Below are 25,244 nucleotides of genomic sequence, written 5' to 3'. Positions count from 1 at the left end.
AACCAGTTATTAGGTTTAGGGGGCAATCACTTTTTCACACAGGGCCATGTAGGTTTGGATTTTGTTTTCCCTTAATAACAACCTTCATTTAAAAACTGCCTTTTGTGTTTACTTGTGTTATCTTTGACTAATATTTAAATTTGTTTGATGATCTGAAACATTTAAGTGACAAACATGCAAAAAAATAAGAAATCAGGAAGGCAAACACTTTTTCACACCGCTGTAGATGACACGTGTATTACTTATCAGGTGTCACTGCAGGAGAGCTGCTGCTGGAACAGTTAATAACGTGGTTAATTATAATTTAGTGCTCAATTAATGCATCTTAGAGAGCCACTGATCAGATGCCTGAGGAGATGTTTCTGTTCAGACGTTTCTCCTCCACGAGGAGAGTAGCTGCGCATCGATTTCCCTCGTGAATGTTAGTTATTTGAGACTTAAAGAAGTCACTGCCCACACACAGAGTAATTACACAACAGGAACATTTATTCTCTCAGAGTGAAACACAATAATGATGAAGGACAGCAGCTGGACATCCTACTCCTCCTCCGCAGCTGTGGGCGGAGCCAGCTTGTTTGGGTCGTAGTAGTTCTCCTCTATGAGAGGAAGACCCTCCTTCTCTCTCTGCAGGATCACACGCTCCGCCTCCCGTCTGGCCCACTGCCGCATGCTGGGACACACACACACACACACACACACACAAACATTACCAATAAACCCCAAAACTTTAAAAACGCTGAATTCTTCCACTGAGACTAATCTGTTGTTGGTTTGGGGCTGAAGACCAACAAAGCTGAAAAGAAAACAGCCTTAAAGCCCCTGAAAACTTGCAAATCTTAAGTTTTCACTATAACATTAAATAATCCTGAATAACTAAGCAACATCATCTTCAGGTACTACGTATTAAACCTAACGACTCTGCTTCATCCGGGCTGTGTGGCTGAGGGCGGATCAGGTTTGAATCCTGATCGGTGCCCACTTCAAACCAGCAAACCAGCAAACCAGCTAGTCCTACAGGGTCTCTGTTATGTCAGCTGGTCCCGTGCTCACATGGCACCTAATCCTTTATTAAAGTCACTGCACGCTTACTGACAATCTGACGACCAGCTGCAAGGCCGAGAAACAGAACAAACAGCAGCGTGAGACTCCGTCCTGCGACTATGAGACAAAACGTCTCGTCTTTGACGGGACAGCAGAACCGAGAACTCACCCGTGGTCTGGTAAATAGTGGATGAACGTTCCTCCGATGACGAGGGCGACCGAGATGCCGAAGAAGAAGCCCACCCTCATGTTCCACACATCCACCTCGGGGTCACTGGAGAAGCCATGGTAATCTGGATTCTGACAACACAAAGGGGGACAAGTCATGCACGAGAGCCACGTGACACAGTACGGACCGCCACCTTGGATCGAGGCGGGACCGGGCGGATTGTTTCAGGCAAAACAGCAACGTTCATATTCAGACAAACAAAGACACGCGCTCCCGTTGGCTGACCTCCCGTCCAGTCTCTGTTGGAAGGAAACAATTGATTATTGCACAAGTAGTCACCTAAAAAAATCTCCAACTGAATCAATAATAGCAGCCACTTGTTGTCAGAAGCCCCTGACGAGGGCTATGTACAGCGGTGCGTCTGCCCCGGGACAGGCAGCGGTGCGTCTGCCCCGGGACAGGCAGCGGTGCGTCTGCCCCGGGACAGGCAGCGGTGCGTCTGCCCGGTGCAGGCAGCGGTGCGTCTGCCCCGGGACAGGCAGCGGTGCGTCTGCCCGGTGCAGGCAGCGGTGCAGGCAGCAGTCAGGACGTCCTGAGAGGGCCGTCACTGCACCTGCTGCAGACGTCACTTGGGAAGATTTCACATAAGTCACCGCAACGTCCATGTGACAGGAAAACCCCCGTATTTCATTTTAAGACGTGTGTGTGTTTATGTTTGACATTGCACAGATACAGAACACACACCGTGCTGCTCAGAGGGAGGGAGCAGCAGCTGAGACACACCTGAGACACACCTGTCCTGCTGCAGCTGCTGAGACACACCTGTCCTGCTGCAGCTGAGACACACCTGTCCTGCAGCAGCTGAGACACACCTGTCCTGCAGCCGGCTGAGACACACCTGTCCTGCAGCCGGCTGAGACACACCTGTCCTGCTGCAGCGGCTGAGACACACCTGTCCTGCTGCAGGCTGAGACACACCTGTCCTGCTGCCGGCTGAGACACACCTGTCCTGCTGCAGCTGAGACACACCTGTCCTGCAGCCGGCTGTACCTGGACTGAGCACTGACAGGAGCAGGAGGTGTTTCAGCTGTATTAGAATCCGTCAGTAAATGTTTAGTGTGTGTTTGTGAACGCAGCTGCAGCTAGCTAACGTTAGCCAGCTGTCTGTGACTCACCTTGACGTACTGGCTGACCTCGCCGTGTCCGGCCGTGACGGCGGCGGGGTGCAGCTCCGTCACGGCGGTCGCACCAGCGGCCCCGCTCGGCTTGGACTGGGAGACGAACCGGGCCGGCGGACGAGCGAGGAACCGGGGCAAAGCGGGCCCGAGCCGCGACAGTCGGGTCAACATGTCGCCTGTTTGTGAAGGAGACTGTTGACCCGGAACCGGAAGCTGAAGCTTTCCCCCTCTTCTTCTTCGTCGTTTCCCAAAGGGCGCGTTACCGCCGCCAGGAGGCGGTCGGCGGTACTGCAGACGGGGGGCGCTGGTCTGAAGTACAGCACTGAGAGGACTATGGAGGACCACGTGACGTGAAGGTAAAACACAGTAAAACCCCTTAGTCCTACAGGTCTTTTCACCCTGAGCCAATAAAGAGGATTGTTAGCTCATCGTACTCCAAATGATCCACTTTCCAGTCGATTCAAAAAACACAATCATCCTTCACCCAATCAGTTGCATTGATTATTTATTTGTGTCCGATGTACGATCAGTAACATTGTTCTGTGTTGTATGATTAAAAAGTTGAACTTTTGTGCACATATATAATTTAACAAGATAAACAAATCTTTTTTTTTTTTTTTTTTACAAATGCACTCAGTCCAGCCAGTCCAGTTACTTCAGTTCCTTTTCAATATGCTATTAAATACTGATATATAAAAGGAGGCGAAACCAAATGTAAGAGTAATAAGCACAATGATCACAAGTGTCTTTCTAAAGACATGAGAATTACTTTAGTTTCTGCTTTCAGGGGTTTCCCTGTTGGAGGTGGAGCCATCACACTTCCTGTTCACACGCAGGCCAATCAAAACCAAGAACAAAGTCTTCAAGGTCAACGATGCTGAGACACAAGACGCGGTCCCTGACTTTGTCCCCACGCAGCCGAACTGTGTCGAGGTCCAAGACGTCAACAACGAGCTGGGAGGACATGAGGGGATTTTTACAAAATCAGGATTTACTAACACAACGTTCATGAACGATTTCCCGCTCTCTCCCTGCGGCGCTGCAGCCGTGCACAGCGCTTCACCTACATTAACACGAGTGCACCCAATACGGCTGAGCCACGTCGACACTTTCAGATCTGGAACCGAACAAACAGGAACTAGCGTTGTGTTCAATGTGAGCGCACTGTTGCTGAGTTCAGTTGCATTTGATCCATTTTGGACCAAATGGAAACACAGGATCAGCCCTTTGGATGCCTGACGTCCACTACAGTGGAGAGTTAAATTACATCTCATTTAACTGAAAAATATGTTTTACACGTCTGCTTTGTTTGGAAGAAAATCCTTTTAAAGATATTCCCGAGGTGCTCGGAAAACATCCCCCCGTCTTTTGGCCAGTTTCATCGTCTGATGCAAGACATTAGTGTGGACGTCCATTCCCACCAGGCGAAACAGATGAAACGTTGCAAAGTCAAAATTTAGACTTGGTGTCTCGTGATTTTGACTCAGTAGCTCCAATGTTACTGACTTAGAAATGTTAAAAATAAATATACACAGTCACTTTTTCTCCTTTCCTGGCAGAAATTGGAAAGTCAGTGAGGCATTAAGATTACAGTCATGTTGAAATATACAGAATTTGGTCTGATATGTGTCCTAAATGGTTGAAAGTCAGGATGTCCTACACGTTAACAGCGTCTGTTCATTCAGATATCACTCAGCCCTGTAACCGGCCTTTACAGATGCAGACAGATGTTCAGGGCACAAAAGAAAACATAAGGCTACCGATTCAAACACGTGAGGCACTTCTCTGCCAAAGGGTCGCACGTGTCAAGTGGCATCACATCATATTCCGCTTCATAATGTCTAACTGAAGAATCAGTGGTGGAGATGGATTATACCGCCAGGACTCCGTTACTGCCAATATGCGATACCTGCGATGCTGCAATAAATTAGCCTCATTTACACAAATATGTCGATTGGTTTCTTGGAAATCAGAAAACAGAATCTTTGGGAAAGAACCAAAGTGCCAAACTGATGATACATCTCTGAATAATGAGCCACCACAGCCTTACATAACGTACGGTACTTATTTAACTACCGGTGTAGTTTGAATGGGAGAGTCCAGCACCTACAGTGTATCATCAGAAAGGTATTCGTACAGTGAGCTGATCTCTACAGTATCTCCTCATAGTGTAACATGGTGAGATGACATTATGTCCATCAATGCAAAAACGATCAGCTGCTTTGTCCCGTTTTAACTCCAGAGACCTTTTCATGAATAACTGAAATCATAACCAGTTCCTCTGATGTCGGACTAACAGTCCTCACTTGTGATTGGCTGAGTCGCATTAAAAGTTGTAAAAACTAAAAACAAACAAATGTGTGACTGTATCAGAGTTATTTAACACTGAACCCCCGAGTGAACGTGTCACCGATACATACTCATTGCACTAAGCCAAAACCTCTGATGTTGCAAGTCTGAAGGTAGCTTAAAAGCTCTGTCACACACCACCTTTACTGCACTTAAAAATACAAATCATGAAACCACTTTTTTACAGAAGCAGTGAGCCATTTCAGCAACATTAAACCTTTAGAAAGTTTGGTTTAACTGATAACAGAAATGGAAAGAATATCAAGCTGAACGAGATGACAGAATAAAAAAGACAGGAATTCATTTTGGCTCGTCTGCAGCATTCGACCTGAATGGTGCGAGCGGTGGATTGTGCTGCAGCGTTGTTCTGTTTGGACCCATCTCTCTGGGTATCCTACTATGCCACCGAGTCCACATGCAGTATCACTTTGGAAGAGTAAAAGGTTGAAGAACGGTCAAGTCACTAACTGGGTGAAGCTCCAAAAACAGTGCTCGAGTGGAGCACGGTCATGCTAAATGCGATGGCGAGACATAGGATAGCTTCCTGTATTTTGGACTCTCCGGCTCTCTGTTGCTCTCTCTGCACGGATGTACTTCACCTCGCTGCGAGTCCTTTGAAATGAACTGATTTTGCTTTAAAGTCTGTTCAGACAGAAGGGAAAGCACATTTTCGCCTTCATGTTTGCGTGAATTTGACCACTAGACTGTTTAAGTTTGTTTATGAAGTTGATTCATAAAAGGATAAACATGAATTTCCCCGTGCATTCGAGCCCTCTTGCATCTCATCTTTGTGTTCTGTCTGAACACACTTTCACCGAGCACCTCAGCAGCAGTTCTTTACACTATGTAAATGTATTGTGGAGTTACCCTTTAAGGTTACTGGTGACAGCCTAGGTCAGGAAGGTTCGCTAAGGACAGTATGTGTGCTGGCTTTGTCTTGTTTCCAAGAAAACTGATGACTTAGATCTTGGTTGTTTCTGTAAAAGTCCTTTGAGAAATGCTTTATGAACAAGAGCAATTTAAACCATGACTTTCAACAAACCAGAGTCTGGATTTTATGTTTTTGAAGCTCCTCCACGCTCGGAAGGGGAGGTCGAGGCGAGCGGTATTCAAATGGTTGCAAACTGCAATTTCACCGCTAGATGCCACTAAATCCTCCGCACTGGACCTTTAAGTAATGCAACTCGAGTGCTTCAGTTAAGACACTTTTGTGGCTTATTGGACGTGACATGAGCTTGTAAACAAAGTTAATAAAGAGGGCAACACAGGCTAACTGCACCAAGTGGCTCAACCTTTGTTGGTTCTGGAAAAAATTAAACAGCCAAACTTCTGTCTGACCGTCAAACACATGAGTCACAGGTTTTAACATTTCATGCGTCAGCAACCTCAGAGGGCACGATGGGACATTTAGCTCTTTCATCCCCTCAGACAGCAAAGAAAGCTTAACTTGAAAGATTGATGAAAAAATTAAATATTACGATGACTACAGACATAAGGAATATATGTATTCAAGCATACACAGAAGAATGAGAAGATTATTAACCGCCCAATTTAACGTGGGAGGATGTCTCAAAAAGATCTACACCTCCGATGGGCCACAAACAGTCTACTGAGGAGTTCACTGACGATGGGAAGCCAACGATGCGTGACGGAGTCAGGAAGTGGGAGAGAGGGAAACTTGAGCTGTTGGGGAGGGAATGGTGGTTGCGAGGTTATAGGTTGAGTTCGGAGATGATGACTGAGGCGATGCCAGTGGGCTGTAAATGGGCCTGGCAGAGATGGTTGAAGAAGGGGAGTGTTGAGCAGCGGTAGCTGTTGTTGGGGAGTCCGAGCTAACCTCATCCCCTTCTTCCGAGTCCCACACTTCACTCTGCAAGTAGTCCGCAAATAAGGCCTTGGCTCGCTGCAGCACTCTGCTCAGGTTGTGGCGCCGCACAAGGCGATCAAAGTGCATGGCTAGCTCATTGTAATCCAAGCTGTTCTTGATGATGTGGTCTCGGTGCTCCAGCAGGATGGACAGGCACAGGAACAGCATGAAGGGATTGCCTTTGCCGAACTCTTGAGGAGGCGGCAGGGAACACGGTTTGATGCTGGTGGACTCGGCTTTCGAAGAATTGGGCGTGTTAGCCGTGGTGCTGGGGGATTTGTTGCCAGGTGAGGGGAGATTGTTGGAGGACGACCTGCTGCCAGACAGCGAGGGGCCTCTCCCAAAGGACAAAATGGGTGAAGAGAGTAGGGGTCGAGTGTGGGTGGGAGACGCAACAGATGTTTTTAAAGTGGGGGTTGTGGGCGAGTTAATCCCTGTGCTGCCGAGCACTTGGGCAGAGGAGGTCAACACTTTTGGGACAGTTCTTGGAAAGGCCTCTCTTCCATTGGTTGTGGATGGGGATGTGGGTTCTGGAGGAGAGTCTGGAGAAGCACCTGGCCAGCTGGAGGGTGAAACTGAAGATGTGGGAGAGACAGAGGGGCCAGTTTTCCACATTGGTAGGCCACTAGGAAAAAGAGGAGGTGATGAGAAACCATTGTCGCAGTTTTTTATGAGAGGTGTTTTCTCTCCCGGGTCCTCCTCACTGTCAACTGTGGACTGGCGCCTCGGGACGCTTGTTACTGACTTTAAAGCCACCAAACGCCGCGGCTGCTCGGCATCCTCCATATCAAAGCTATCTTCACTTCGGGCAGTATAGTATTTGAACTCTCCGAAACTCGTTTGCCTCTCAAAAGGAGGAGCCTGCAAATCTGCCTTTTCCACGGTCGCTTGAGGAACGTCACATTCACCGCCCTCGCTTCCCGTTCCAGCACCTACGTCTTTTTCCTCTATGACAGCGCTGCCGCACACATCAGCTTCTTCTCTTGAAGGCCTCAGCATATGTCGTCTACGCTGCTTCTCTTTTTGTTCCTTGTCATCTCCGAGGCAGTTCTCAACTGCCATGTCCTTGTCCTCGTCTCTGCAGGACACCGTTTCATCGGTCTCCAGCGGTGGTCCCAGAAGCTCCACTTCGGTTTCAGGAGGATCCGGGGGCAGCGAGCTCCAAGTAACCTCGAGCATCCTCAAAGCGTCGTCAAACGCAAACTCTCGCTTGAGCTCCAGAAGCAGCCAGCGGTAACAGAAGAAGAGGTCGTCAGCTCCTCGGGACACCAGGTAAGAGTAGAATTCGGGATCCGAGTACTGCAGAAGCAGCTTTAGATGCTGGAACTTAATGGACATGAGCTGCCCATCTGGCCGGAAGTTCCCCTCCAAGCGTTTCATAATGCCACAAAAGCAAATGAAGGCATGCGCCTCGTTGTCCATAACCGCAAGTATAGGGGAGGCAATATCACTCATGCCTTGGCAGTATGATATCTGAAAAAGAAAACATCCACACAAAGTTACAGAAGTCTACAGTTCACAAAGAAAAACAGAATTCTAAATCATGTAGATAAACGCGTGCTTTTATGAATAAAATTAGCTTGCAGATTTCAGGAAAGCTCAAAGAAACAAAGTATTCATTAGGAGAAGTCTTTTAGTTCGAGTTGTTAACCCGGGGCCTCGGTGGGGGCGTGTCTGTCTGTGCACGAGCGGATGGATGGAGAACAGGTGAGATTTGTCATAGTTCATTGCGCGCATGTTTGATTGTTTCTCGTTCCTACGCACACGTCTGCATGCTTTGATAAACGAGGCCCCAGGTTTTTAGCGGCCTGCTCTCTGCCCGTGTCTTTTTTTTTTTTTTTTTTTTTGCCGGTTGCGTTTCGGATCTGGTTCCCAGAACAGCTACGGTCCGAGGCTAATGAATCTCTTATCGAACCTTTTATCTCTCCTCCCTCTTTTTTATTTGCAAATAACGATGTACAAACCTACTATTTAACCAACATTTCATATATTCTGCTGTCATTTTCAGGTTTGAGCTGCAGGCTGTCAACATCAGTAAGGGCTGCAGTGTTTTTAGTGTAGGTGATTACTGATCCCAATTGAATCTTTGGGTTTTACTCATTTTTAACTTCATTTTCTTGTAAATGTTGTTATACAGGAAGTATAATGTTGCCATGGTTTCAGTGAATGTAATGTGTTTACATTTAGTCAAATTGTGAGACAACTGTCACCGGATTACTGTGATACTGAAGAAAACTTAAAAGCTTGATATATAATATGACTTTTGACGCTGCCATCGAGCACAAACCTCCATCGGCTGCGTGTCACTGTCCCAACACTGACAGTGTTGGGACAAACTACAATAACTAACTTCCTGTTGTTTTTTGGACACCTGCCTAACGCAGGTACGAGCCAACCGACTGAACATCTGCACACACCTGTGGATGTGTGATGGCAAATGTGGTGAGCAGGTCTGTGAGGGCCGTCAAATGTGGACTGTCTTCTGAGCCTGCGTAGTACGGATGAGCCCGGTCCGTCCTCAGGACGTCTTTAAGGACATTCCCACGGATAAATTCAAGGTCCTCGTGGCTGACCCGGGCCGTCCACTCGCTCTTCAGCTGGTCATACTCCCTCGTCTTCCTCTTCATGTAGTCCATTCTTTCCTGTCCACTCAGCCCGTCAGGGTAGACGTTCAGGAGGTACCGCCAAACAACCTAACACAACGGCAGGCAATGCAGACGTTAACCGTTAATACGGTGTCATGAAATACTAATGATACAATTTAATATATGAATGGATGATTTTTCATTTCATAAGTTATACAATTTCAATTGGCACATTTTGTGTGTGTGTGTGTGTGTGTGTGTGTGTGTGTGTGTGTGTGTGGGGGCAGAGGGGAAACCCTGCGAATAATCACGATATAATAACTATATCATCAAAGGTGCTTCCTCCTTACAACATGTTTTGGTTTCTGTTCTTGCTGAAATACGACACCAAGTATCAGAACTAGGATTCAGTAAGAACCAGAAGACAAGCAGAACCCTGTTCATTTGGGAGTCTATGGGAGGACATGGGATCGGTGTGTGATGCTAATAAAACACAGGTGCTACACCTTGCGCAGTGAAGACTCCACTCCCCCATGGTAGATCCGCAGTCTGAGTTCCTCGGGTCGTGTCAACTGGCCCTGTCCGTTGAGGTAACTGTGAAACTCGGCGTCAGTCAGCGGGGGCTTGAAAGGCTTGATCTCCTCCCCGTAAGACCAGCTGAAGGCCTGCTGGACTTTGGACAGGGTCCGGCCCACCTGAACACAAGTGAAACAAGTGCATAAGCAAAGACCCTGACTCGCAGCGTAGGTAACGAGACTGTCTGAGGAAGGCTGAAGAAGGCGAAGGAACCTGGGACAGCAGAGACTGGGTGAAGGGAAGCGCTGCAGATGCCAAAGACCTGGTCCTGTCTGCGAGCAGCTGCTCAGAGCCAATCACGTCTTTGGGGCTTATGATGTCCCAGTCCTCCATAACAGGACCTGCAGTTGAACAAAAAGTAGTAGACTTAACAATCGTCTATTTTAGGTTTACGTCTATTTTATAGTTCAAGCCTGTCGTGAAGCGGCAGTCAGGTACGGGCTGTAAAGGCAAATGTGTGGCTTGTGATGTCGGGCTGTATAAATAAAACTGACTTGACGTGACGCGGGTTCTGCGAGCTGCACTCGTTCCTCCCGTTCAGACTGGACATGATGAGATCCCTTCACTTCCAGTGTAAGTGATATGGGACAAAACCCGCCCTCTGTGCAGAAAGGTGTCCCTGCAGATTGCACCCTGTGAGGAATCCGCCCTTTCTAAACTGGGAAAGTCCCAGCTGCAGAGGCGGAAACCTGCACCCATTACACAACATGCTAACTATCGGGACTCGGATCTCCACAATCCAAAGGTCTCTTGGCGTCCCCTTTCCTGTTCCTCATCTCTTCTAACACCCCCCTCTCAATACACTGGCACTCTTAAAACATGGCATCACTTTCAACAACAGAAAAGTATCTCCTGCTCTTTCTTTTGACGTCTTACCAGGCTGAAGTACTGTCTTAACTATGTGTTGTCTTCTTTAAATGCGAACCCTTTGAGGAATATTTGATCAAAATCTGTCTGCAGATGCCGCGTTTCGCACGACTCTACACTCTGTAATATATTAATGTTGCATTTTTCCGCAAAGCTTTTAGGTTTTGTTAGCTGCTTTAAGGACACACTGGCGTTCTTACTGTCCTCCGAAGGTTTTATGTCCATCTTCAGCTGCAGATGTGGTTTGGCTGCACTGACAAACGCAGCGTCCAGTTCCCAGTCAGACACCAGAGACGTGTACGTTTCAGCACCACTCCGATCCCGAGACAGGTAACTGACCCCGAAGTTCCGCTTCCTGGTTTGAAAGACAAACAAACAGAAACTGCTGACACACATAACGAGGCTCTCGTTAGACAAACTGACAGCCTTTGCGTCTAGACAACAGTTTGGCCAGGCGGATCACCTCTTACCCGTTCAGATCAAAGGCTCTGATGAGTATGTGCTGCAGGACCTCCAGTGACGTTATCTGAGGATCGACAGCGAAGGAGCGAAACTCCACAGGAAGCACCCCGTCACATTTCTGAAACATCAGCATCATAATCTCTAAAACATCATCACTGACAAAACAAAACCCACCGTGCTGTGGGAAAAACATGGGAGGAGGCGGCAACGCCGCTCTGCGGTTTAATACCAGAAAGTATTTATACAGAAATACTGTACAATACAGCAGAACATCTGCCGGTGTCTTTAATATACCGCACCGTTTTTAGATTTATTACTCTGGTTTCTGAGATTTCATCAACGTTGTCGCCCCACTGTCCACAAGAGTGAGCCGTCTCTCCATTTCCACTGAGAATTGCATTGTGGGACCGCGGTGTCCATCACTGCTCTGACAGCGTTTACAGTAGGGCTGGATGATGTGCTTGAAATATGATATTAAAAAAGTTCCTACATCACGTGCGTAGAATCAGATATTCTGTCTTTTAACCAAAACTTCCCTGACGTTTTGACGTCACCTGTTGAATCAGCTCCATAACTCCGATAATTAATACTCATTTATTCATATGCAGGAATCTGCATAAAAACATCTTTTCAGCCGGCTGGCTGGACCAGAACTTTTGGCCAGTTCCACAGGACAGAGACACAGACAGAGACACAGGACACCACAGGACAGAGACACAGACAGAGATACAGGACAGAGACACAGACAGAGACACAGACAGAGACACAGGACAGAGACACAGACAGAGACACAGGACAGAGACACAGACAGAACGACGAGGCGTACGGAGAGACGAAGCACTGCAGAGTCATTTCCACTGTAGTTGGAACTAAACAGTAATAAAGCAATGCAACATCCTCCGCCTCATTATAAATAAGCTGCACTTACCAGTTCATGCACTATTACTTTATACTGTATTATTATCATCAGCCGGTAAACCCACTTTGTACTTCACACTTATTTTATTTTATACTTATACCCACCTGGTACGTGTTTTTATAGTGTGTTATAGTTTTTGCTTAGTACTTCTCTTCCTGTGTGCGCTGACGTACACATGTGAACAGAAAAGTCTGCATTGTTAAGATGTTTTAAATATATATTTATCTAAAAACAAATCATGAAGTGGGCTTATCAGCAAGCCAGGCTTTCCACATATTTTGACAAATTAAACATTTGAAACTGGTATAAATGAGTGATTGGCACTTCGCAGGAGAGATGAGACGTTCGCTGTAACTGAACCGGATTTGGAACAGGGACCAACACCGAGTAAAGAGACGACACGGTGGGCTTTGCGGGCCACTAAACGCCTCTGCTGCTTCAGGTAACATGTGACGTCACGCGGGGCTGCGGGGCTGCCGCGGGCACGCGCGCGCGCGCCGGCCGAGCAGGCAGACAGGTGACGTCAGCTGAAGCCTGTGCGGGTGCACCGGGTAAAGCGTCAGCTTGGACGCCGATAATGGCTCTCTGCCCCGCGGCCGCGGCCGGCCGCAGCAGCCGCCGCCGCCGCCGCCGCCGCTCTCTGCCCCGCGGCCGGTCTGTGGTATCACGTCGCCGTGTGGCACACAGTTCAATAAGCAGGGACCGGGGCTGCTCGCAGACTAGCTGGCTCTCAGACGGTAACCATCCTACCTTGACTTTGACTCGAACCACCCCCCTCTCCTCCTCGCCGGCCATTTTAAAGACTCCGTCTCGGGACAGGATGGTTGTTCTGAGGTTTGTTTTCCTTCTACGCCGACATGGTGATCAATAACATGATGGGGGGAGCACCAGCAGAGTTCCTCTAGTTCGGGGTCTTCTTCTGCTTTGATTTTCGGAGGCTGTCCGGCTGTGTTACCGCCATCTGCTGGACCCAGCTTCACACCGGCAGGAAGGAGCGCCAGACGCGCTGCGTGTAGTCCCGCACTCAGACGCGCTGCGTGTAGTCCCGCACTCAGACGCGGAACCAGGTCACAGTCAGCGGAACCAGCAGCTGGTTTAGTGAACTCAAGTCATGAAAGTCCCAGAGAAGTGCAGGCTTAGTGACAGCCAGCTCACCAGCTCCAACATGGCGTCAGAGGGACAAACTGTTAGTGTATACACACAGTATAGAGGGGGGTGGAGGGGTGGGTGGATGATGGGTGGATGGATGATGGGTGGATGGGTGAATGATGGATGGATGGGTGGTTAGATGGGTGGATGATGGGTGAATGGGTGGATGATGGATGGATGATGGGTGGTTGGATGATAGATGGATGGATGGGTGGTTAGATGGGTGGATGATGGGTGGATGGGTGGATGATGGATCGATGATGGGTGGTTGGATGATAGATGGATGGATGGATGATGGGTGGTTGGTTGGATGGATGGGTGGATGATGGATGGATGGGTGGGTGGGTGTTTGCATGGATGGGTGGATGGATGATGGGTGGATGATGGATGGATGGGTGGATGGATGATAGATGGATGGATGATAGATGGATGGATGGGTGGTTAGATGGGTGGATGGGTGGATGATGGATCGATGATGGGTGGTTGGATGATAGATGGATGGATGGATGATGGGTGGTTGGTTGGATGGATGGGTGGATGATGGATGGATGATGGGTGGATGGATGGATGGATGGGTGGATGGATGATAGATGGATGGATGGGTGGATGATGGATGGATGGTGGATGGGTGGGTGGATGATGGGTGGATGATGGATGGATGGGTGGATGGATGATAGATGGATGGATGGGTGGTTAGATGGGTGGATGATGGGTGGTTGGATGGATGGATGGGTGGTTGGATGATAGATGGATGGGTGGATGGATGATAGATGGGTGGATGATGGATGGATGGTGGATGGGTGGGTGGATGATGGGTGGATGGAAAAGCTTTCATGTTGGTGCGTTCAGGTGCTTGAGGAAAGCGGTGAAATCTCAGATTTCGGAGGCGGCTGCTGAAAAGTCAAAAAGTCAAATACACGAAGAAGAAATGTCTAATGTTTTTACGGTTTTTATAATTTTCTTTGTATTTAGCATATTTCGCAGCTGACTCTCAGGTCCCGGATGTTGACGGTATCGAGCTTGGATATTTGTAACTCTCAGGTGCTTCCAGAGAGAGAGAGGCAGGACTCTAACTCCCCTGCTGGATTAAATGTCAGTAAACCTGTGAGCCGCCATCTTTGTCTCCGTTCTTCAGCAGAGCCATGGCAGAAGGCCCGTCAGAGACACTTTAAAGAAGGTGGTGTTAGTTAGTTTGTCTCACTACAAAAAGCAAATGTACCGTAAACCCGAGGTGGTGTAAATACTTGCTGCTGTACACAGGGTGGTGTTTCTGTGGAGCTCATTCTCACTTCGAGATTAAATCATGTACAGCACCACATATCTGACAGTTCACATCCCGACCACACATCCACCCAACGGTCCAGCACCTTTCCGGTCATGAGACTGTCTCTTGCGGTGCATGCTGGGAAGTGTATTTCTCGGTGGCTCACTTCCCCTTTGTACTCTACGACAGTCAGCGGAGATGAAACTCCACATCCCAGAAACACCGCCGCGTCATTCCCATATTACTTCATTTCCACCATGAACCAGACACACAAATGTCAGATTTGTAACGTTTGTAGCAGAGCGGGTTCAGTTTGTAGGGAATGTTAAATGATCTTTCGACATATCGACAGCTTGTTAAGCGCTTTGCTAACTAATGTGTTCAGTGAGGGAGTGAGGAGCGGCAGCCTTGCTAATTAACTAGCAGCTAGTTCCTCAGTTAGCCACCAGAAGATGGAAGCTAGTTCTGTAGCCTGCTTTCATCCGTGGGAAACACACACTAATATTAGCTAACTGGGTGTTAATAAATCACCCCGCTAGCATCAGGTGCTCTGCTATAATCCTGTCTGTTAGCTCGTAGCGTTAGCATAAATCTTCAGAAGAGCTTCAGCGATGGAAGAAGTGGACAAGATTCTGATTCACGCCCTCAAACAAGTCGGCACGTAAGTATCAACAGCGTTTTATTCTTTTACAGCTGGGTTTAAAGCTGTTATTTAAACGCCACGTTAGCTGGTTAGTGTTGAGGTGTTTGGCTGTTAGCAACATGGCTGTCAGTCAGAAACAGCCCGTCATATGATCTGAGACGGTGCGGGTCATTTCAGGAGAAGCTTGTGAGCTGTCAGGGCGAGTTAAAGCAAGAAACCGCTCATTTATGTGCAACAAACAGCTGAAAATGTCATGAGGTGTGGTTCAGTGAATCAGTGCAGTGTGCATGGACGGTAGAGCAGTGAGTGAAGGGTTGTATGGCAAAGCTGTGCAGCAGAGTTTCCCTTTCCTCCCTCCTGGAAAATGCGCTCTTATAGTACTGGGAACACTGGGCCCAGGTGTTCCCAATAAATGCTGACCCCCCCCCACACCTGCTGGGGATCTGCAACAGAAAACACACAGACAGAGACAAGCAGCCCGAAGAGGCAGGGCTGTCACAGAGCTTGTACTGAATGAGATGTAAGTTAACCTGTAACTCACCTGTGACCCACAGAGAGGTGAGCGAGGACACGGACAGCGTCAAACAGTTCAGCAGTGAGCTGATCGTGGAGGCGGTGGTCAGATGCATCCGGGTCATCGATCCAGGCCTGGGCAGCGGGCTGCCCACCTCCCTCCCTCCGGGCATGTCCGCCCGCTTCAGGGTGGGCATGAGCCTGGCGCAGGCCTGTCAGGTAAGACACACCTGAGTTAGTCAGGATGAATGGAGGTAATTAGTTCCTCTAGTCAGTGTTTGAATCAGAACTATACCCTGAATAATAATCAGTAACAAGATACAGTACACTTTCAGAACGCATGGAAGTTTAAGGTACAATATGTGTTAACGGATAGAAACGTTCTGTGTAGTTCTCCAGTTAACACACAGTTTTTTGCGAGTAGGTTTCAACAAAAGCAGTTGACATTATGTCATTGATTAAGGAGGAATGACGGTGAGAAAGACTCTCTAAAGGCCACAGTGTTTGTCGATTCTTGACCATGGAAGCAATCGTAACTCAAAGTCCACTTACTCGGTTGTTCCTGCACCTTGAAATATAGTGTGTGACCGTGTGGAGATCTTTCATCAGTTTATGGACTTTCTGCTTCTCTTTGTGTTGTAAAGCCATTAAAACGAGGATCTCGTCAGCAGCGTTTCTGTTTGTCTTTAGTCTGAGACCAGGAAGTAGCAGTAGGCAAAGAATAATGCATTTTATTTACGGAGCGTTTTTCAAGACACTGGAGGACGCCTAATTAGAAGTACAGATTGAAGCGCTGCCCGTAGAGTTCCTAACATGTCAAACTGTTGGTTTCCAGGACGTTGGTTATAAAGGAGAGATAGGCTACCAGACTTTTCTGTACAGCAACGAGCCAGAGATCCGCTCCCTGCTCATGTTCCTGGTGGAGAAGCTGCCCAGAGAGAGTGCAGAGGCCTCAGACCAGCCGACAGGTACAGAGAACACCTGTCTGTGTCTGCCGTCCACACAGTGTCCCGTCCCCTCTCCTCAGAGAGAAACAAAGAAATACCGGACACGTGTTGTTTCATGTTATTCACTTCGTCAAATACTATAATCCTGGTTCGTAGCAGTCATGTAGTCATTATTTTACATTTGAGACTTTTGCACTGATGATTACACTGTTTTATAAAAAATAACTAAAAGTAAACTCAGTGGCTGTTTTTCCGGTAAGTTGTTTAACAACTTAACTAATCGGTTATGTAAAACTTTTCTTGAGGAAAGCGCTGACTTATTTCTGGGCCTTGCAGCTAATCAGCAATGCAAATTCTCTAAAAACTGAGAGGCACGTGCAGGGGCCACAGCAAACATGGTGCTACTACTGTGGTGTAGTAGCGACAACATTAAGTAACAAACATGAGCCTGAGAAACAAAAGCTTGTTAGTAAAATGTCAGAAAACATTGCACCATGACAGGAACAGATTAAGGAACAGTGACGCAGTCCTACAGAAATGAGGAAATGCTATCGTCCACGGTTTCTTGATGATGTTGGCATGACGAGGCATTTTGTTATCACGTGCCGCTTATCTCATGAGTCATCCTGAGCTGTCTTCTCCTCTGTAGGTAAATCGGTGGTCCTCCAGAGAGCCATCGCTGCTGCAATCAAAGCCCAGCTGGCTGTGCCCTGGCTGCCTCCAAACTGCAGACTGCCACTGCACGGTGAAACACAAGTAAACTCTTTAATGTTGCTTTTTGATGTCTGAAAAAAGTCTTTAATACACGGAGATGTCTCCTGACGAGCAGGATCGGGAGAGTCGATCCAGGCATATTTAGGCTGGCTGCATGAAGCCTCCTCCATCTCGTCTTTGTTTATTTGCTCTGGGACAGATGTAAACATTTATGCAGGGGGACTGTAGTGTATAGGTGCATATGCAGCTGTATTATGTAAGAAAACTCAAATAGAAATATAGTTAAAATAAACATTGGAATGAACTCCTTTAGTAGGAAAGGACTTGAACAGGATCTGGATATTCCTATTGATGATTAAATGATTGTGACTTTCACCTCAGCCTCTGGGTGCATGATGTTAACTCGTTCATGAAGATATCTTACCTGCCCAGAGAGAGGCCGTCGTTTCTAAGTTAAATGTTTTTCCTGTTTAGAGTCCAGGAGCGTCGCACAGCTTCCACGTCCAGCCCCTCAGTTTGCCACACTGCACTAAAGGCCCAGGGAGGAAGCAGCTGAAAGGTAAAGCCTCCCATTGCACACGCACATGCTGTGTTTCCTGTTTCACCCTCGTCCCCCAGAGCTTCGTTGATGTTGTTTTGGTCTAAAATTAAAACATTTTGAGGCAACTTTCCTAAAAAATGTGAAGCAATTTCTGAATAATTATTCATAAATGCCTGTTTGTGAAAACATGTTTAAAGAGCTCCTTTATAATTCTAATATGTAGTTTTATTAGTTTCAGTTAGTGGAAGTAGATGTGAGCTGATAGTCGGTGCAGATGGAAAGACAAGAGGCTAACAAGTCGTTGTTTCTGTGTAAATTATGCAAAGAGACGGCAAAGCTCTGACGAATGAGGCGGCTGCAGTTCACCGTCAAGTTTCTGGTGAAATCGCTGTGTGAAGAAAAACTCTTTACAGAACGTGTGTGTGTGTGTGTGTGTGTGCGCGCTGTTATTTCAGAGGTGAAGGAGTACCAGCGGGACTTTCTTCCTCCTGTGACCGCCCAGCCTTCCCATCATGCCTCTGTGGTGGCGTCCATACTGGAGCAGCACACGGCTGAGCTGAGTGCTGCTCAGGAGTGGGACAACGAGTGGAACAGTCAGGGACTCCTGTCTCGCCTCACACCACAGGCAAGTCATCAGTCACCGCAGGCACATTTCACACAGCTTTACACTGTCTGTCACTACTGTGTGTTGGATTCTCTGAAAATGTTGTGAAAAGCACTTAGCAGGGTGGAGTTTCAATTATATTGTATTTATGTGGCACCAGTTCATAACAGAAGTTATCTCACTGCACTTTTCCTACAGAGCAGGTCTAGACCGAACTCTTTATAATATTATTAACAGAGACCCAACAAATCCCACCATGAGCAAGAGAGAGAGAATAAGAATGCATACAGATGGAGGAGAGAGGAAAGAGGTGCATCATGGGAAGTCTCCCGGCAGTCTAGGCCTATAGCAGCAGAACTAAGGGACGGTTCAGGACTCACCTGAGCCAGCTCTAACTATAAGCTTTATCACAGAGGAAAGTCTGAAGCCTGCTCTTAAATGTGGAGATGGTGTCTGCCTCCCGAACCCAAACTGGGACCTGGTTCCACAGGAGAGGAGCTTGATACCTGAAGGCTCTGGCTCCCGGTCTACTTTTGGAGACTCTAGGAACCACAAGTAACCCTGCATCCTGGGAGCGCAGCGATCTAGTCGGGTAATAAGGAAATACGAGATCTTTAAGATCCGATGGTGCCTGACCATTAAGAGCTTTGTAGGTGAGGAGAAGGATTTTAAATTCAGTTCTGGATTTCACAGGGAGCCAGTGCAGAGAAGCTAATATTGGATAAATACGATCTATTTTCCTAGTTCTTGTCAGGACACGTGCCGCAGCGTTCTGGATCAGCTGGAGAGTCTTAAGGGACTTATTCAGGCAGTCTGATAATAAGGAACTGCAGTAGTCTTTTATGTCCTTAAGGCATGCTTGAAGTTTAGCTAACTGATTAGTTTCATCTGGCTAATAAAGACAGATTGATCATATCCAGTAAAGAAGTGATAACTAGTAAAACATCTTTTGCAAAGCAGTCTAAATTTATATCAGGTTTTACAGCTGTTTCTAAGACAAGTCAGCACGGGTTGAAGGCAGGACGTTATTAATTTTTTCTCTAATAGTTAAAATGTTATCATTAAAGAAGCTGATGAAGTCGTTGCTACTGAGCGCTATAGGAATACATGTGGCTCTGTCAGCCTGGCTACAGTGCTGAAAAGAAACCTTTCCTCTCAAGTTTTCGTGATGTTTGCTTTAATTTGTGGGTTTGGTGGATATACCATGGAGCTAACCTGTGTTTTATTATCTTCTTTTTAGAATCACCTGTAATAGCTCACATGTAATCGCTTCTACTTGACAGTTTTTATGAGCACTGCAGTAATGAAACTCCAAACTGCAGATGTTAAACATTGAACACCTAATATGAAAGGGAGCGATTATGCCCTTTGAGCCACTGGAATACTTTAAATGTGAAACATCTGCAGGAGGTTGAATTGTCTTGACAGTAACTTAATGATTGAAAGACACCTGTTGTTGAACAGGAGTATCGCTCCAGGAAACTGACCCGGCTGCGTAAACGCATCCAGGAGCAGCTGCGTTCTGCTGCTCTGCCCTCTCCTGAAAGTGCCTTTGGTGGTCCTCGCTCCGCCTCTGACCTGTCTGAGCTACTGCAGGCCTTCAGAGGCTCCGCCCCCTCTGACCACGTCCTGACCAAGGGCACCCACTTCACCCACACCCAGAAGTTCACCTTCACGCAGGTGAGGACCGCTCCACGAGCACAACGCTAAAATGCACAACAGATGCCTCTGCAGTAAGAGTTTAACGCCGTGTTCTCTCTCTGCTGTGTGTCCGTCCGTCCTCCAGGAGGCGCCACCGGTGACCAGCTCCGTCCCCGCTGGGCACCAGTCAGAGAGTGATATCCAGCTCCGCCAGCAGGAGGAGCTGGCTTCATTCCAGCAGCAGTTCCAGCAGCTCTGCAGTGACGTCGACCAGCTAGCAGCAGACATGAAGCACATGAGTGTCACACACACACAGGTAACACACACACACACACACACACACACCTCAGCTGAACCTGACGGACTAATGACAGCGCCCAGACGTAGATTAACCAGCTGATGACCCGGCTGTTCGCCTACACGGTGCATTTGCTCGACTTATCGGTACAGCTCGCAACTGTTTCATCTTTTGTCGCAGCGATTGATAGAAATTCAGCGCTCTCCTTACAAAGTATTCAGGAAAGTTGAGCCAGCTTAAACGTTTTTGCTGGACGGGGGGCGTGAGGGACAGGTGCATGCTGGTGTCATGAAAACAACGGGAAGTCTCTGAGTCATTACTCAGTCAAATAGAGGAGATCATTATCTCCAATGTCCATATCAAATAAACCTCCAGAAAGCCGCTGCAGAACCTGCCTGAGAATCCTGCTGTTTCTAAGTTTCCTTCAGTCTCACAGTGATCCAGAGACAGCTGTCTGTCCGTCCACGGGTCCACTGCAGACAGGAGCTGCTGACTGCTGCTTCGGCTGCTCTGATGGGACAGTCTGAATAAATGTCAACAAATATCGGCTAAAAAACACTGAACTCAAGTTGTGGCTCTGCTACAAGCTAACTCCAACACCATGCTAACATTATACTTTCTGTTTACATCCTCCAAATTATGGGAGTTGTAGTTTCAAACATTAGAGCTCGATTATCCCCCAAATAACAATAGGAGTGACCAAATCCATTGATATTAACTTCAAATTGTGGGAAGGGGGGGTTCAGTTGTCTCAGGGGGGCCCACAGTGTCAGACCCGTCTGTAGCACGTGCTTTTAAGGGAAAGGAGTTAACGCTGATGTGTTTGGAGTCATATGGAGTCCAAAATGAACACAAATTTTTGATTTTTGCTTCACGTGTGCTTTGCTGTAGGTGTTGGATGAGTTGAAGCAGAGAGAGCTGGGGAACGCTGACAAAGAGGAGAAGTTGCAGATGAAGAAGAAAACAATCGACCTGTTGCCAGACGCAGACAACAACGTGCTGAAGCTTCAGGTAGGAGGGCTGCGTGAGATGTCTGATAACTGCTGGCTGGAGACAGACGGCATCAAACCTGTGTTTCTTCCTCCAGACTCTGGTGGAGGCCAGTGCCAAGCGGGTGGTGAGCCTGGCCTCGCAGTGGGAGAAACACCGCGCTCCGCTCATCGACGAGCACCGCAGACTCAAAGAAATCTGCAGCAACCAAGATGTGAGTGTTGCCTTACAGCAGACGTGTCACTTCAGTTGTTACAGTGAAAACACATCTCGACTCTGTTGGCTTGTCTCGTCAGCTGGAGTCGTCCAGAAAGCTGTCTGAAATCAAGTCTCTGCACGACAAAATCCGCGTGTCTACCGAGGAGGCCAAGAAGAAGGAAGACATGTACAAACAACTGGTAATGGACTGAACATTTGTTTTTCACACAGAGCCCTCAGCTGGTGTTTATTAGCTCAGGCGTACTCGTGGGTCACTGTAGGTACGGCACGTCATGTTGACACGGGTTTGTTTGAAATTCTGTCACGGTTAATTTGTCTTTTGGCTCCTTGCTGAATGTACTGAATGCGTGTTTGACAGTTTGTACTGCGGCTGTTCTCTCCCAACGCAGGTGACGGAGTTAGAAAACCTTCCTCAGGACGCGTCCCGGTCTGCGTACACTCAGAGGATCCTAGAGATCGTCAGCAACATCAAGAAACAGAAGGAGGAAATTACAAAGGTACGCTTTTAAATTACGAGAAGCTGTTTTTTGTTTCTGGACTTAACGACTACATGAAGCAAGCAAAGCGAATGCAGAGCTACTTTTAATAGATGCGGTTTGTACGTAGACGCAGGTGGATGTCTGTCAGGCCTCATGATGCAGCTTCAGTGACGTGACTGCAATCCGTGGATTCAAGCTTTAACTCTGTTTCCATGCAGATTTTATCAGACACTAAGGAGCTCCAGAAAGAGATCAACAGCCTGACAGGAAAGCTGGACAGGACCTTCGCTGTGACCGATGAGCTGGTCTTCAAGGTAGCCGAGGGCTGCTGTTGTCGGCACTCCGTCGCACTGTTTGAGTTGTTAAGTAAAGGCAGCAGCCAGGCGAACACCTCTGTCTGGTGAAACATTATACTCGATGATGTGAATCCTCTCAGGATGCTAGATTCATTTTTATTTCACCACGGTTTCATAACCAGCAGCAATCCAACGCAAAGGAATTCACACAGTTATTTCTTCATGTACGAATGAATTTATTTTTGTCATTTGTAGGACGCCAAAAAAGACGAATCCGTCCGCAAAGCCTACAAGTACCTGGCTGCCCTGCATGAAGTACGTCGTCATGTTTGTCTGACTTTCTTACATTTCATCATATATGAATCTTACATATCAGAGAACGTGTTACATGTCGTCTTCCACGCCTGCGTTCTGCCGTAGAACTGTAACCAGCTGATCCAAACCATCGAGGACACCGGAACAATCCTGCGGGAGATTCGAGATCTGGAGGAGCAGGTGGGTTAACGTCATCACACCGTACACTCTCCGAGTCAGAAGAGAAGATCAATATTGATTTCATCCTTGTGTCCAGTACAGAGAGAGCTGCAGGACGTAGCCTAGCTTAGCATAAAGACAGACTCAGGTGTATCGTGTGTATTTAACAACGGCAGAAATACACAACAAGCCGCCGTGGCTGTAGGAGCAGGCAGCGTTCGAGACATTTTGCGTTACAGTAGAAACGCCACAACGAGTGTCTGTGAGGTATAAAACACAAAGTCTCTCAGTCTTTATGCAAAGGTTTTAGTTGTCTGAGTCTTTCTGCAGCGTATGTCTTGTGTCTCAGAGTAGGGGGGCCCTCTTTGCTCCATTTCCTCGTGATTACCATCTTGGTCGCTGCTAATAGAGCTTTAATAAGCTGTCAGTCCTCAAGTTGTATATTTTCCTGCCAGGTCACCTAAATACAGCACAACACATGTCACATTCACACACTGCTGGCAGCTGCTCATCATCACCGAAGGCACGGCCCTCGGGAGCCATGTGGGGCTCAGCGTCTTGCCCGGGGACACTTGGACATGGCCGGGGGTCGCCGGGGCCAAGGATCCCTGGTTTATTCATTAATGCGGTTAATTATATTTCTGGACCACATTTACAAAGTGAATTGATTGAGTCAGAGCATTTTCTCGTTTTCATTGAACATTTCAAACTTTGGACACGGCCCCCCTCCACACTTCATTCAGTCTCTCTCACGCTAATAGACCAAAGGTGGCAGCTGAGCAGCATAATGCTAGCCTTCTTTAAGATCGGGCAGAGCCTCAGCTCCCTTGTTGTGATCTTATCTCTTGGCCTGATCCGGGATCTAAAAAATGATGAAAACAGGAAGTCAGCGAATGGTAGAATTCTTTTTATCAACTAATAAGGTAGAAAAAAGCTCGTCAGGCGGGTGCAGCGTGACAAAAACATTAAATTAAAGATGGTGCACAGGCTTTCATTCAGTAGTGTTGCTGTAATACACCTTCTGGTCACTGAGCGAAAACGCAATCCTGCTCCGTCTTTAACCTGACGTGGTTTGGATCGACCTTGTCTGGGTGGGAGTCTTTGTGTTAAAGGTGGACCTGCTGTATCTCTGTACTGCACACAGAAATCTTTTTAAGATGCAGCAGCTCGTTCACAGATTTACAGTTTCATCCGTTTTTCACTGTCCACAGATTGAGACGGAAAACGGAAACAAAACGGTGGCTAACCTGGAGAGGATCCTGGACGACTACAAGGCCATTCGCCAGGAGAACGCCGCGCTCGCTGCCAAAGTGCGAGAAGGCTGAAGGAAGCTCCGCGTGCTCCGCGCTGCCTGCCGAGGCTGACGCTGTGGCGAGAACCTGGAGACGGACCTGAGTGGGACTGAAACAGCACTCCGGAGACTGCCGGTCACTAACCCCACCCTCTGTTGCCATTGGAGACCTGCGAGCTGATCTTTGTACCCTGGAACTAACCAGGCATTTTAACGCACGACCTGCGTGGACGGATGAAGACGACAATTAGTTTTTCATTTCAAACCGACTTCCCCGGCCGGACTCTGGTCCGATCGCTCTGGATCTGAGACGCTGGAGCGCAGAGGCTGCCGTCACACCTTTTCTCTTCAAATGGAAAGTCGTTCGTATTGATGTGTGAAATGTTTTCGGAAGAAATCTTGATTCATATCGAAGCTTTGACTTTTTAATACAGGAATCAGTCCACCGTTTTCAGACATTAGCAGTTCATTCGCTGTCGTGATTATATTTGAACTGAACATGTTGAGTGAATGGAATTTGAATGTAGTCCATTAATAATGTAGTCCAGCCCCATCAGCAGAGTATTGTTGTGTATATGGTACCAGCTTCAATAAAGATGCCTTACACACTAGAAACTGTTGTAATCCTTAAGAGCGGACCACCCGCCATCGTCCGCACCCCAACGCGGTGTCTTACACACTTCTGTTGCGCTGCAGTGGTCTGATCAGTTATTGATCAGTGGCTTGGTGCAGACAAAGGCAAATATAATATTTAGTTTTGTAACGGTTCAAAGAATATTTGGGTATTTTTCCTTTAAGTGTCGTACCCGACTGCTGACGTTTGAAAACTCAAGCAAGTCTGAAATGTGGTTAACAGTACGCCACTCTTGTTTCAGTATCGCTGTTCTGCTGGCAAATAGATAATAATAACAGTCTTTTTCTACCTTTAGTGGACAAAGAGCTTTTATTATTTGCCTCTCATGCAAGGTGCTGACCTGGGGAGCCATTTTTTTTATTTATTTATTTGGTTCAGTGTCAAAAATTCGACATGTGGACTCTGACAGCGTTCCTTTAATGTGTCCAATATTTTTCAGACCATTTCATCTTAGAGCCTCGTTGAGCGGTTTTGGAGCACAAAGGGGGCAGAAAGAGTCCAAAACAAACAATATGCAGTCGGCTTATCGAGTCT

At 47.4% G+C, this 25,244-nt stretch overlaps 3 protein-coding genes across 4 annotated transcripts; 1 reads left to right on the top strand and 2 right to left on the bottom strand.

Annotated features, from left to right (window-relative positions):
- Positions 1 to 465: 465 nt before the first annotated feature.
- Positions 466 to 2,605, bottom strand: ndufb11 (NADH:ubiquinone oxidoreductase subunit B11). Its single transcript, XM_044212822.1, has 3 exons — positions 2,386 to 2,605; positions 1,211 to 1,341; positions 466 to 670 (listed from the first exon to the last, which is right to left on the bottom strand). Exons 1-3 carry the CDS (start codon positions 2,557 to 2,559, stop codon positions 538 to 540), a joined length of 438 nt encoding a protein of 145 aa, XP_044068757.1. The 5' UTR covers positions 2,560 to 2,605; the 3' UTR covers positions 466 to 537.
- A 271-nt stretch (positions 2,606 to 2,876) lies between these two features.
- On the bottom strand, positions 2,877 to 12,902 carry tbc1d25 (TBC1 domain family, member 25). Its single transcript, XM_044212813.1, has 7 exons — positions 12,764 to 12,902; positions 11,103 to 11,212; positions 10,833 to 10,987; positions 9,979 to 10,106; positions 9,696 to 9,884; positions 9,022 to 9,297; positions 2,877 to 8,077 (listed from the first exon to the last, which is right to left on the bottom strand). The coding sequence occupies exons 1-7, from the start codon at positions 12,806 to 12,808 to the stop codon at positions 6,392 to 6,394; spliced, it is 2,589 nt and encodes an 862-aa protein (XP_044068748.1). The 5' UTR covers positions 12,809 to 12,902; the 3' UTR covers positions 2,877 to 6,391.
- On the top strand, positions 12,572 to 24,691 carry ccdc22 (coiled-coil domain containing 22). Of its 2 annotated transcripts, none has more exons than XM_044212814.1 (16): positions 12,572 to 12,847; positions 15,624 to 15,801; positions 16,418 to 16,550; positions 17,179 to 17,285; positions 17,718 to 17,802; positions 18,240 to 18,409; positions 19,853 to 20,068; positions 20,175 to 20,345; positions 21,219 to 21,338; positions 21,415 to 21,531; positions 21,614 to 21,715; positions 21,926 to 22,033; positions 22,234 to 22,329; positions 22,567 to 22,626; positions 22,732 to 22,806; positions 23,997 to 24,691. In XM_044212814.1, exons 1-16 carry the CDS (start codon positions 12,591 to 12,593, stop codon positions 24,108 to 24,110), a joined length of 2,109 nt encoding a protein of 702 aa, XP_044068749.1. In that variant the 5' UTR covers positions 12,572 to 12,590; the 3' UTR covers positions 24,111 to 24,691. The 2 variants fall into 2 exon arrangements, with proteins under 2 accessions (XP_044068749.1, XP_044068750.1); XM_044212815.1 differs by lacking the exon at positions 12,572 to 12,847 and adding an exon at positions 13,986 to 15,087.
- The last annotated feature ends 553 nt before the right edge of the window (positions 24,692 to 25,244 follow it).

The sequence above is a fragment of the Siniperca chuatsi genome, linkage group LG10 (genome assembly GCF_020085105.1).
Source record: "Siniperca chuatsi isolate FFG_IHB_CAS linkage group LG10, ASM2008510v1, whole genome shotgun sequence".
Taxonomy (NCBI): Eukaryota; Metazoa; Chordata; class Actinopteri; order Centrarchiformes; family Sinipercidae; genus Siniperca; species Siniperca chuatsi.
The sequence above is the reverse complement of the archived record's forward strand: the minus strand, read 5'-3'. Positions and strand labels throughout refer to the sequence as shown.

Bases quoted from the DNA above. Each gene is read 5' to 3' on its own strand.
- ccdc22 (XM_044212814.1), top strand. From the start codon at position 12,591: ATGGCTCTCTGCCCCGCGGCCGCGGCCGGCCGCAGCAGCCGCCGCCGC. The intron at 21,716-21,925 runs GTAATGGACTGA...CTCCCAACGCAG, and splicing joins AAGACATGTACAAACAACTG to GTGACGGAGTTAGAAAACCT. The intron at 22,807-23,996 runs GTGGGTTAACGT...CACTGTCCACAG, and splicing joins TTCGAGATCTGGAGGAGCAG to ATTGAGACGGAAAACGGAAA.
- tbc1d25 (XM_044212813.1), bottom strand. From the start codon at position 12,808: ATGGCCGGCGAGGAGGAGAGGGGGGTGGTTCGAGTCAAAGTCAAG. The intron at 10,107-10,832 runs GTAAGAACGCCA...GTTCAACTGCAG, and splicing joins CATAAAACCTTCGGAGGACA to GTCCTGTTATGGAGGACTGG. The intron at 9,298-9,695 runs GTGTAGCACCTG...CCGTTGTGTTAG, and splicing joins TGGAGTCTTCACTGCGCAAG to GTTGTTTGGCGGTACCTCCT.
- ndufb11 (XM_044212822.1), bottom strand. From the start codon at position 2,559: ATGTTGACCCGACTGTCGCGGCTCGGGCCCGCTTTGCCCCGGTTCCTC. The intron at 1,342-2,385 runs GTGAGTCACAGA...TTGTGTTGTCAG, and splicing joins AGGTCAGCCAGTACGTCAAG to AATCCAGATTACCATGGCTT. The intron at 671-1,210 runs GTGAGTTCTCGG...TGTGTGTCCCAG, and splicing joins CACTATTTACCAGACCACGG to CATGCGGCAGTGGGCCAGAC.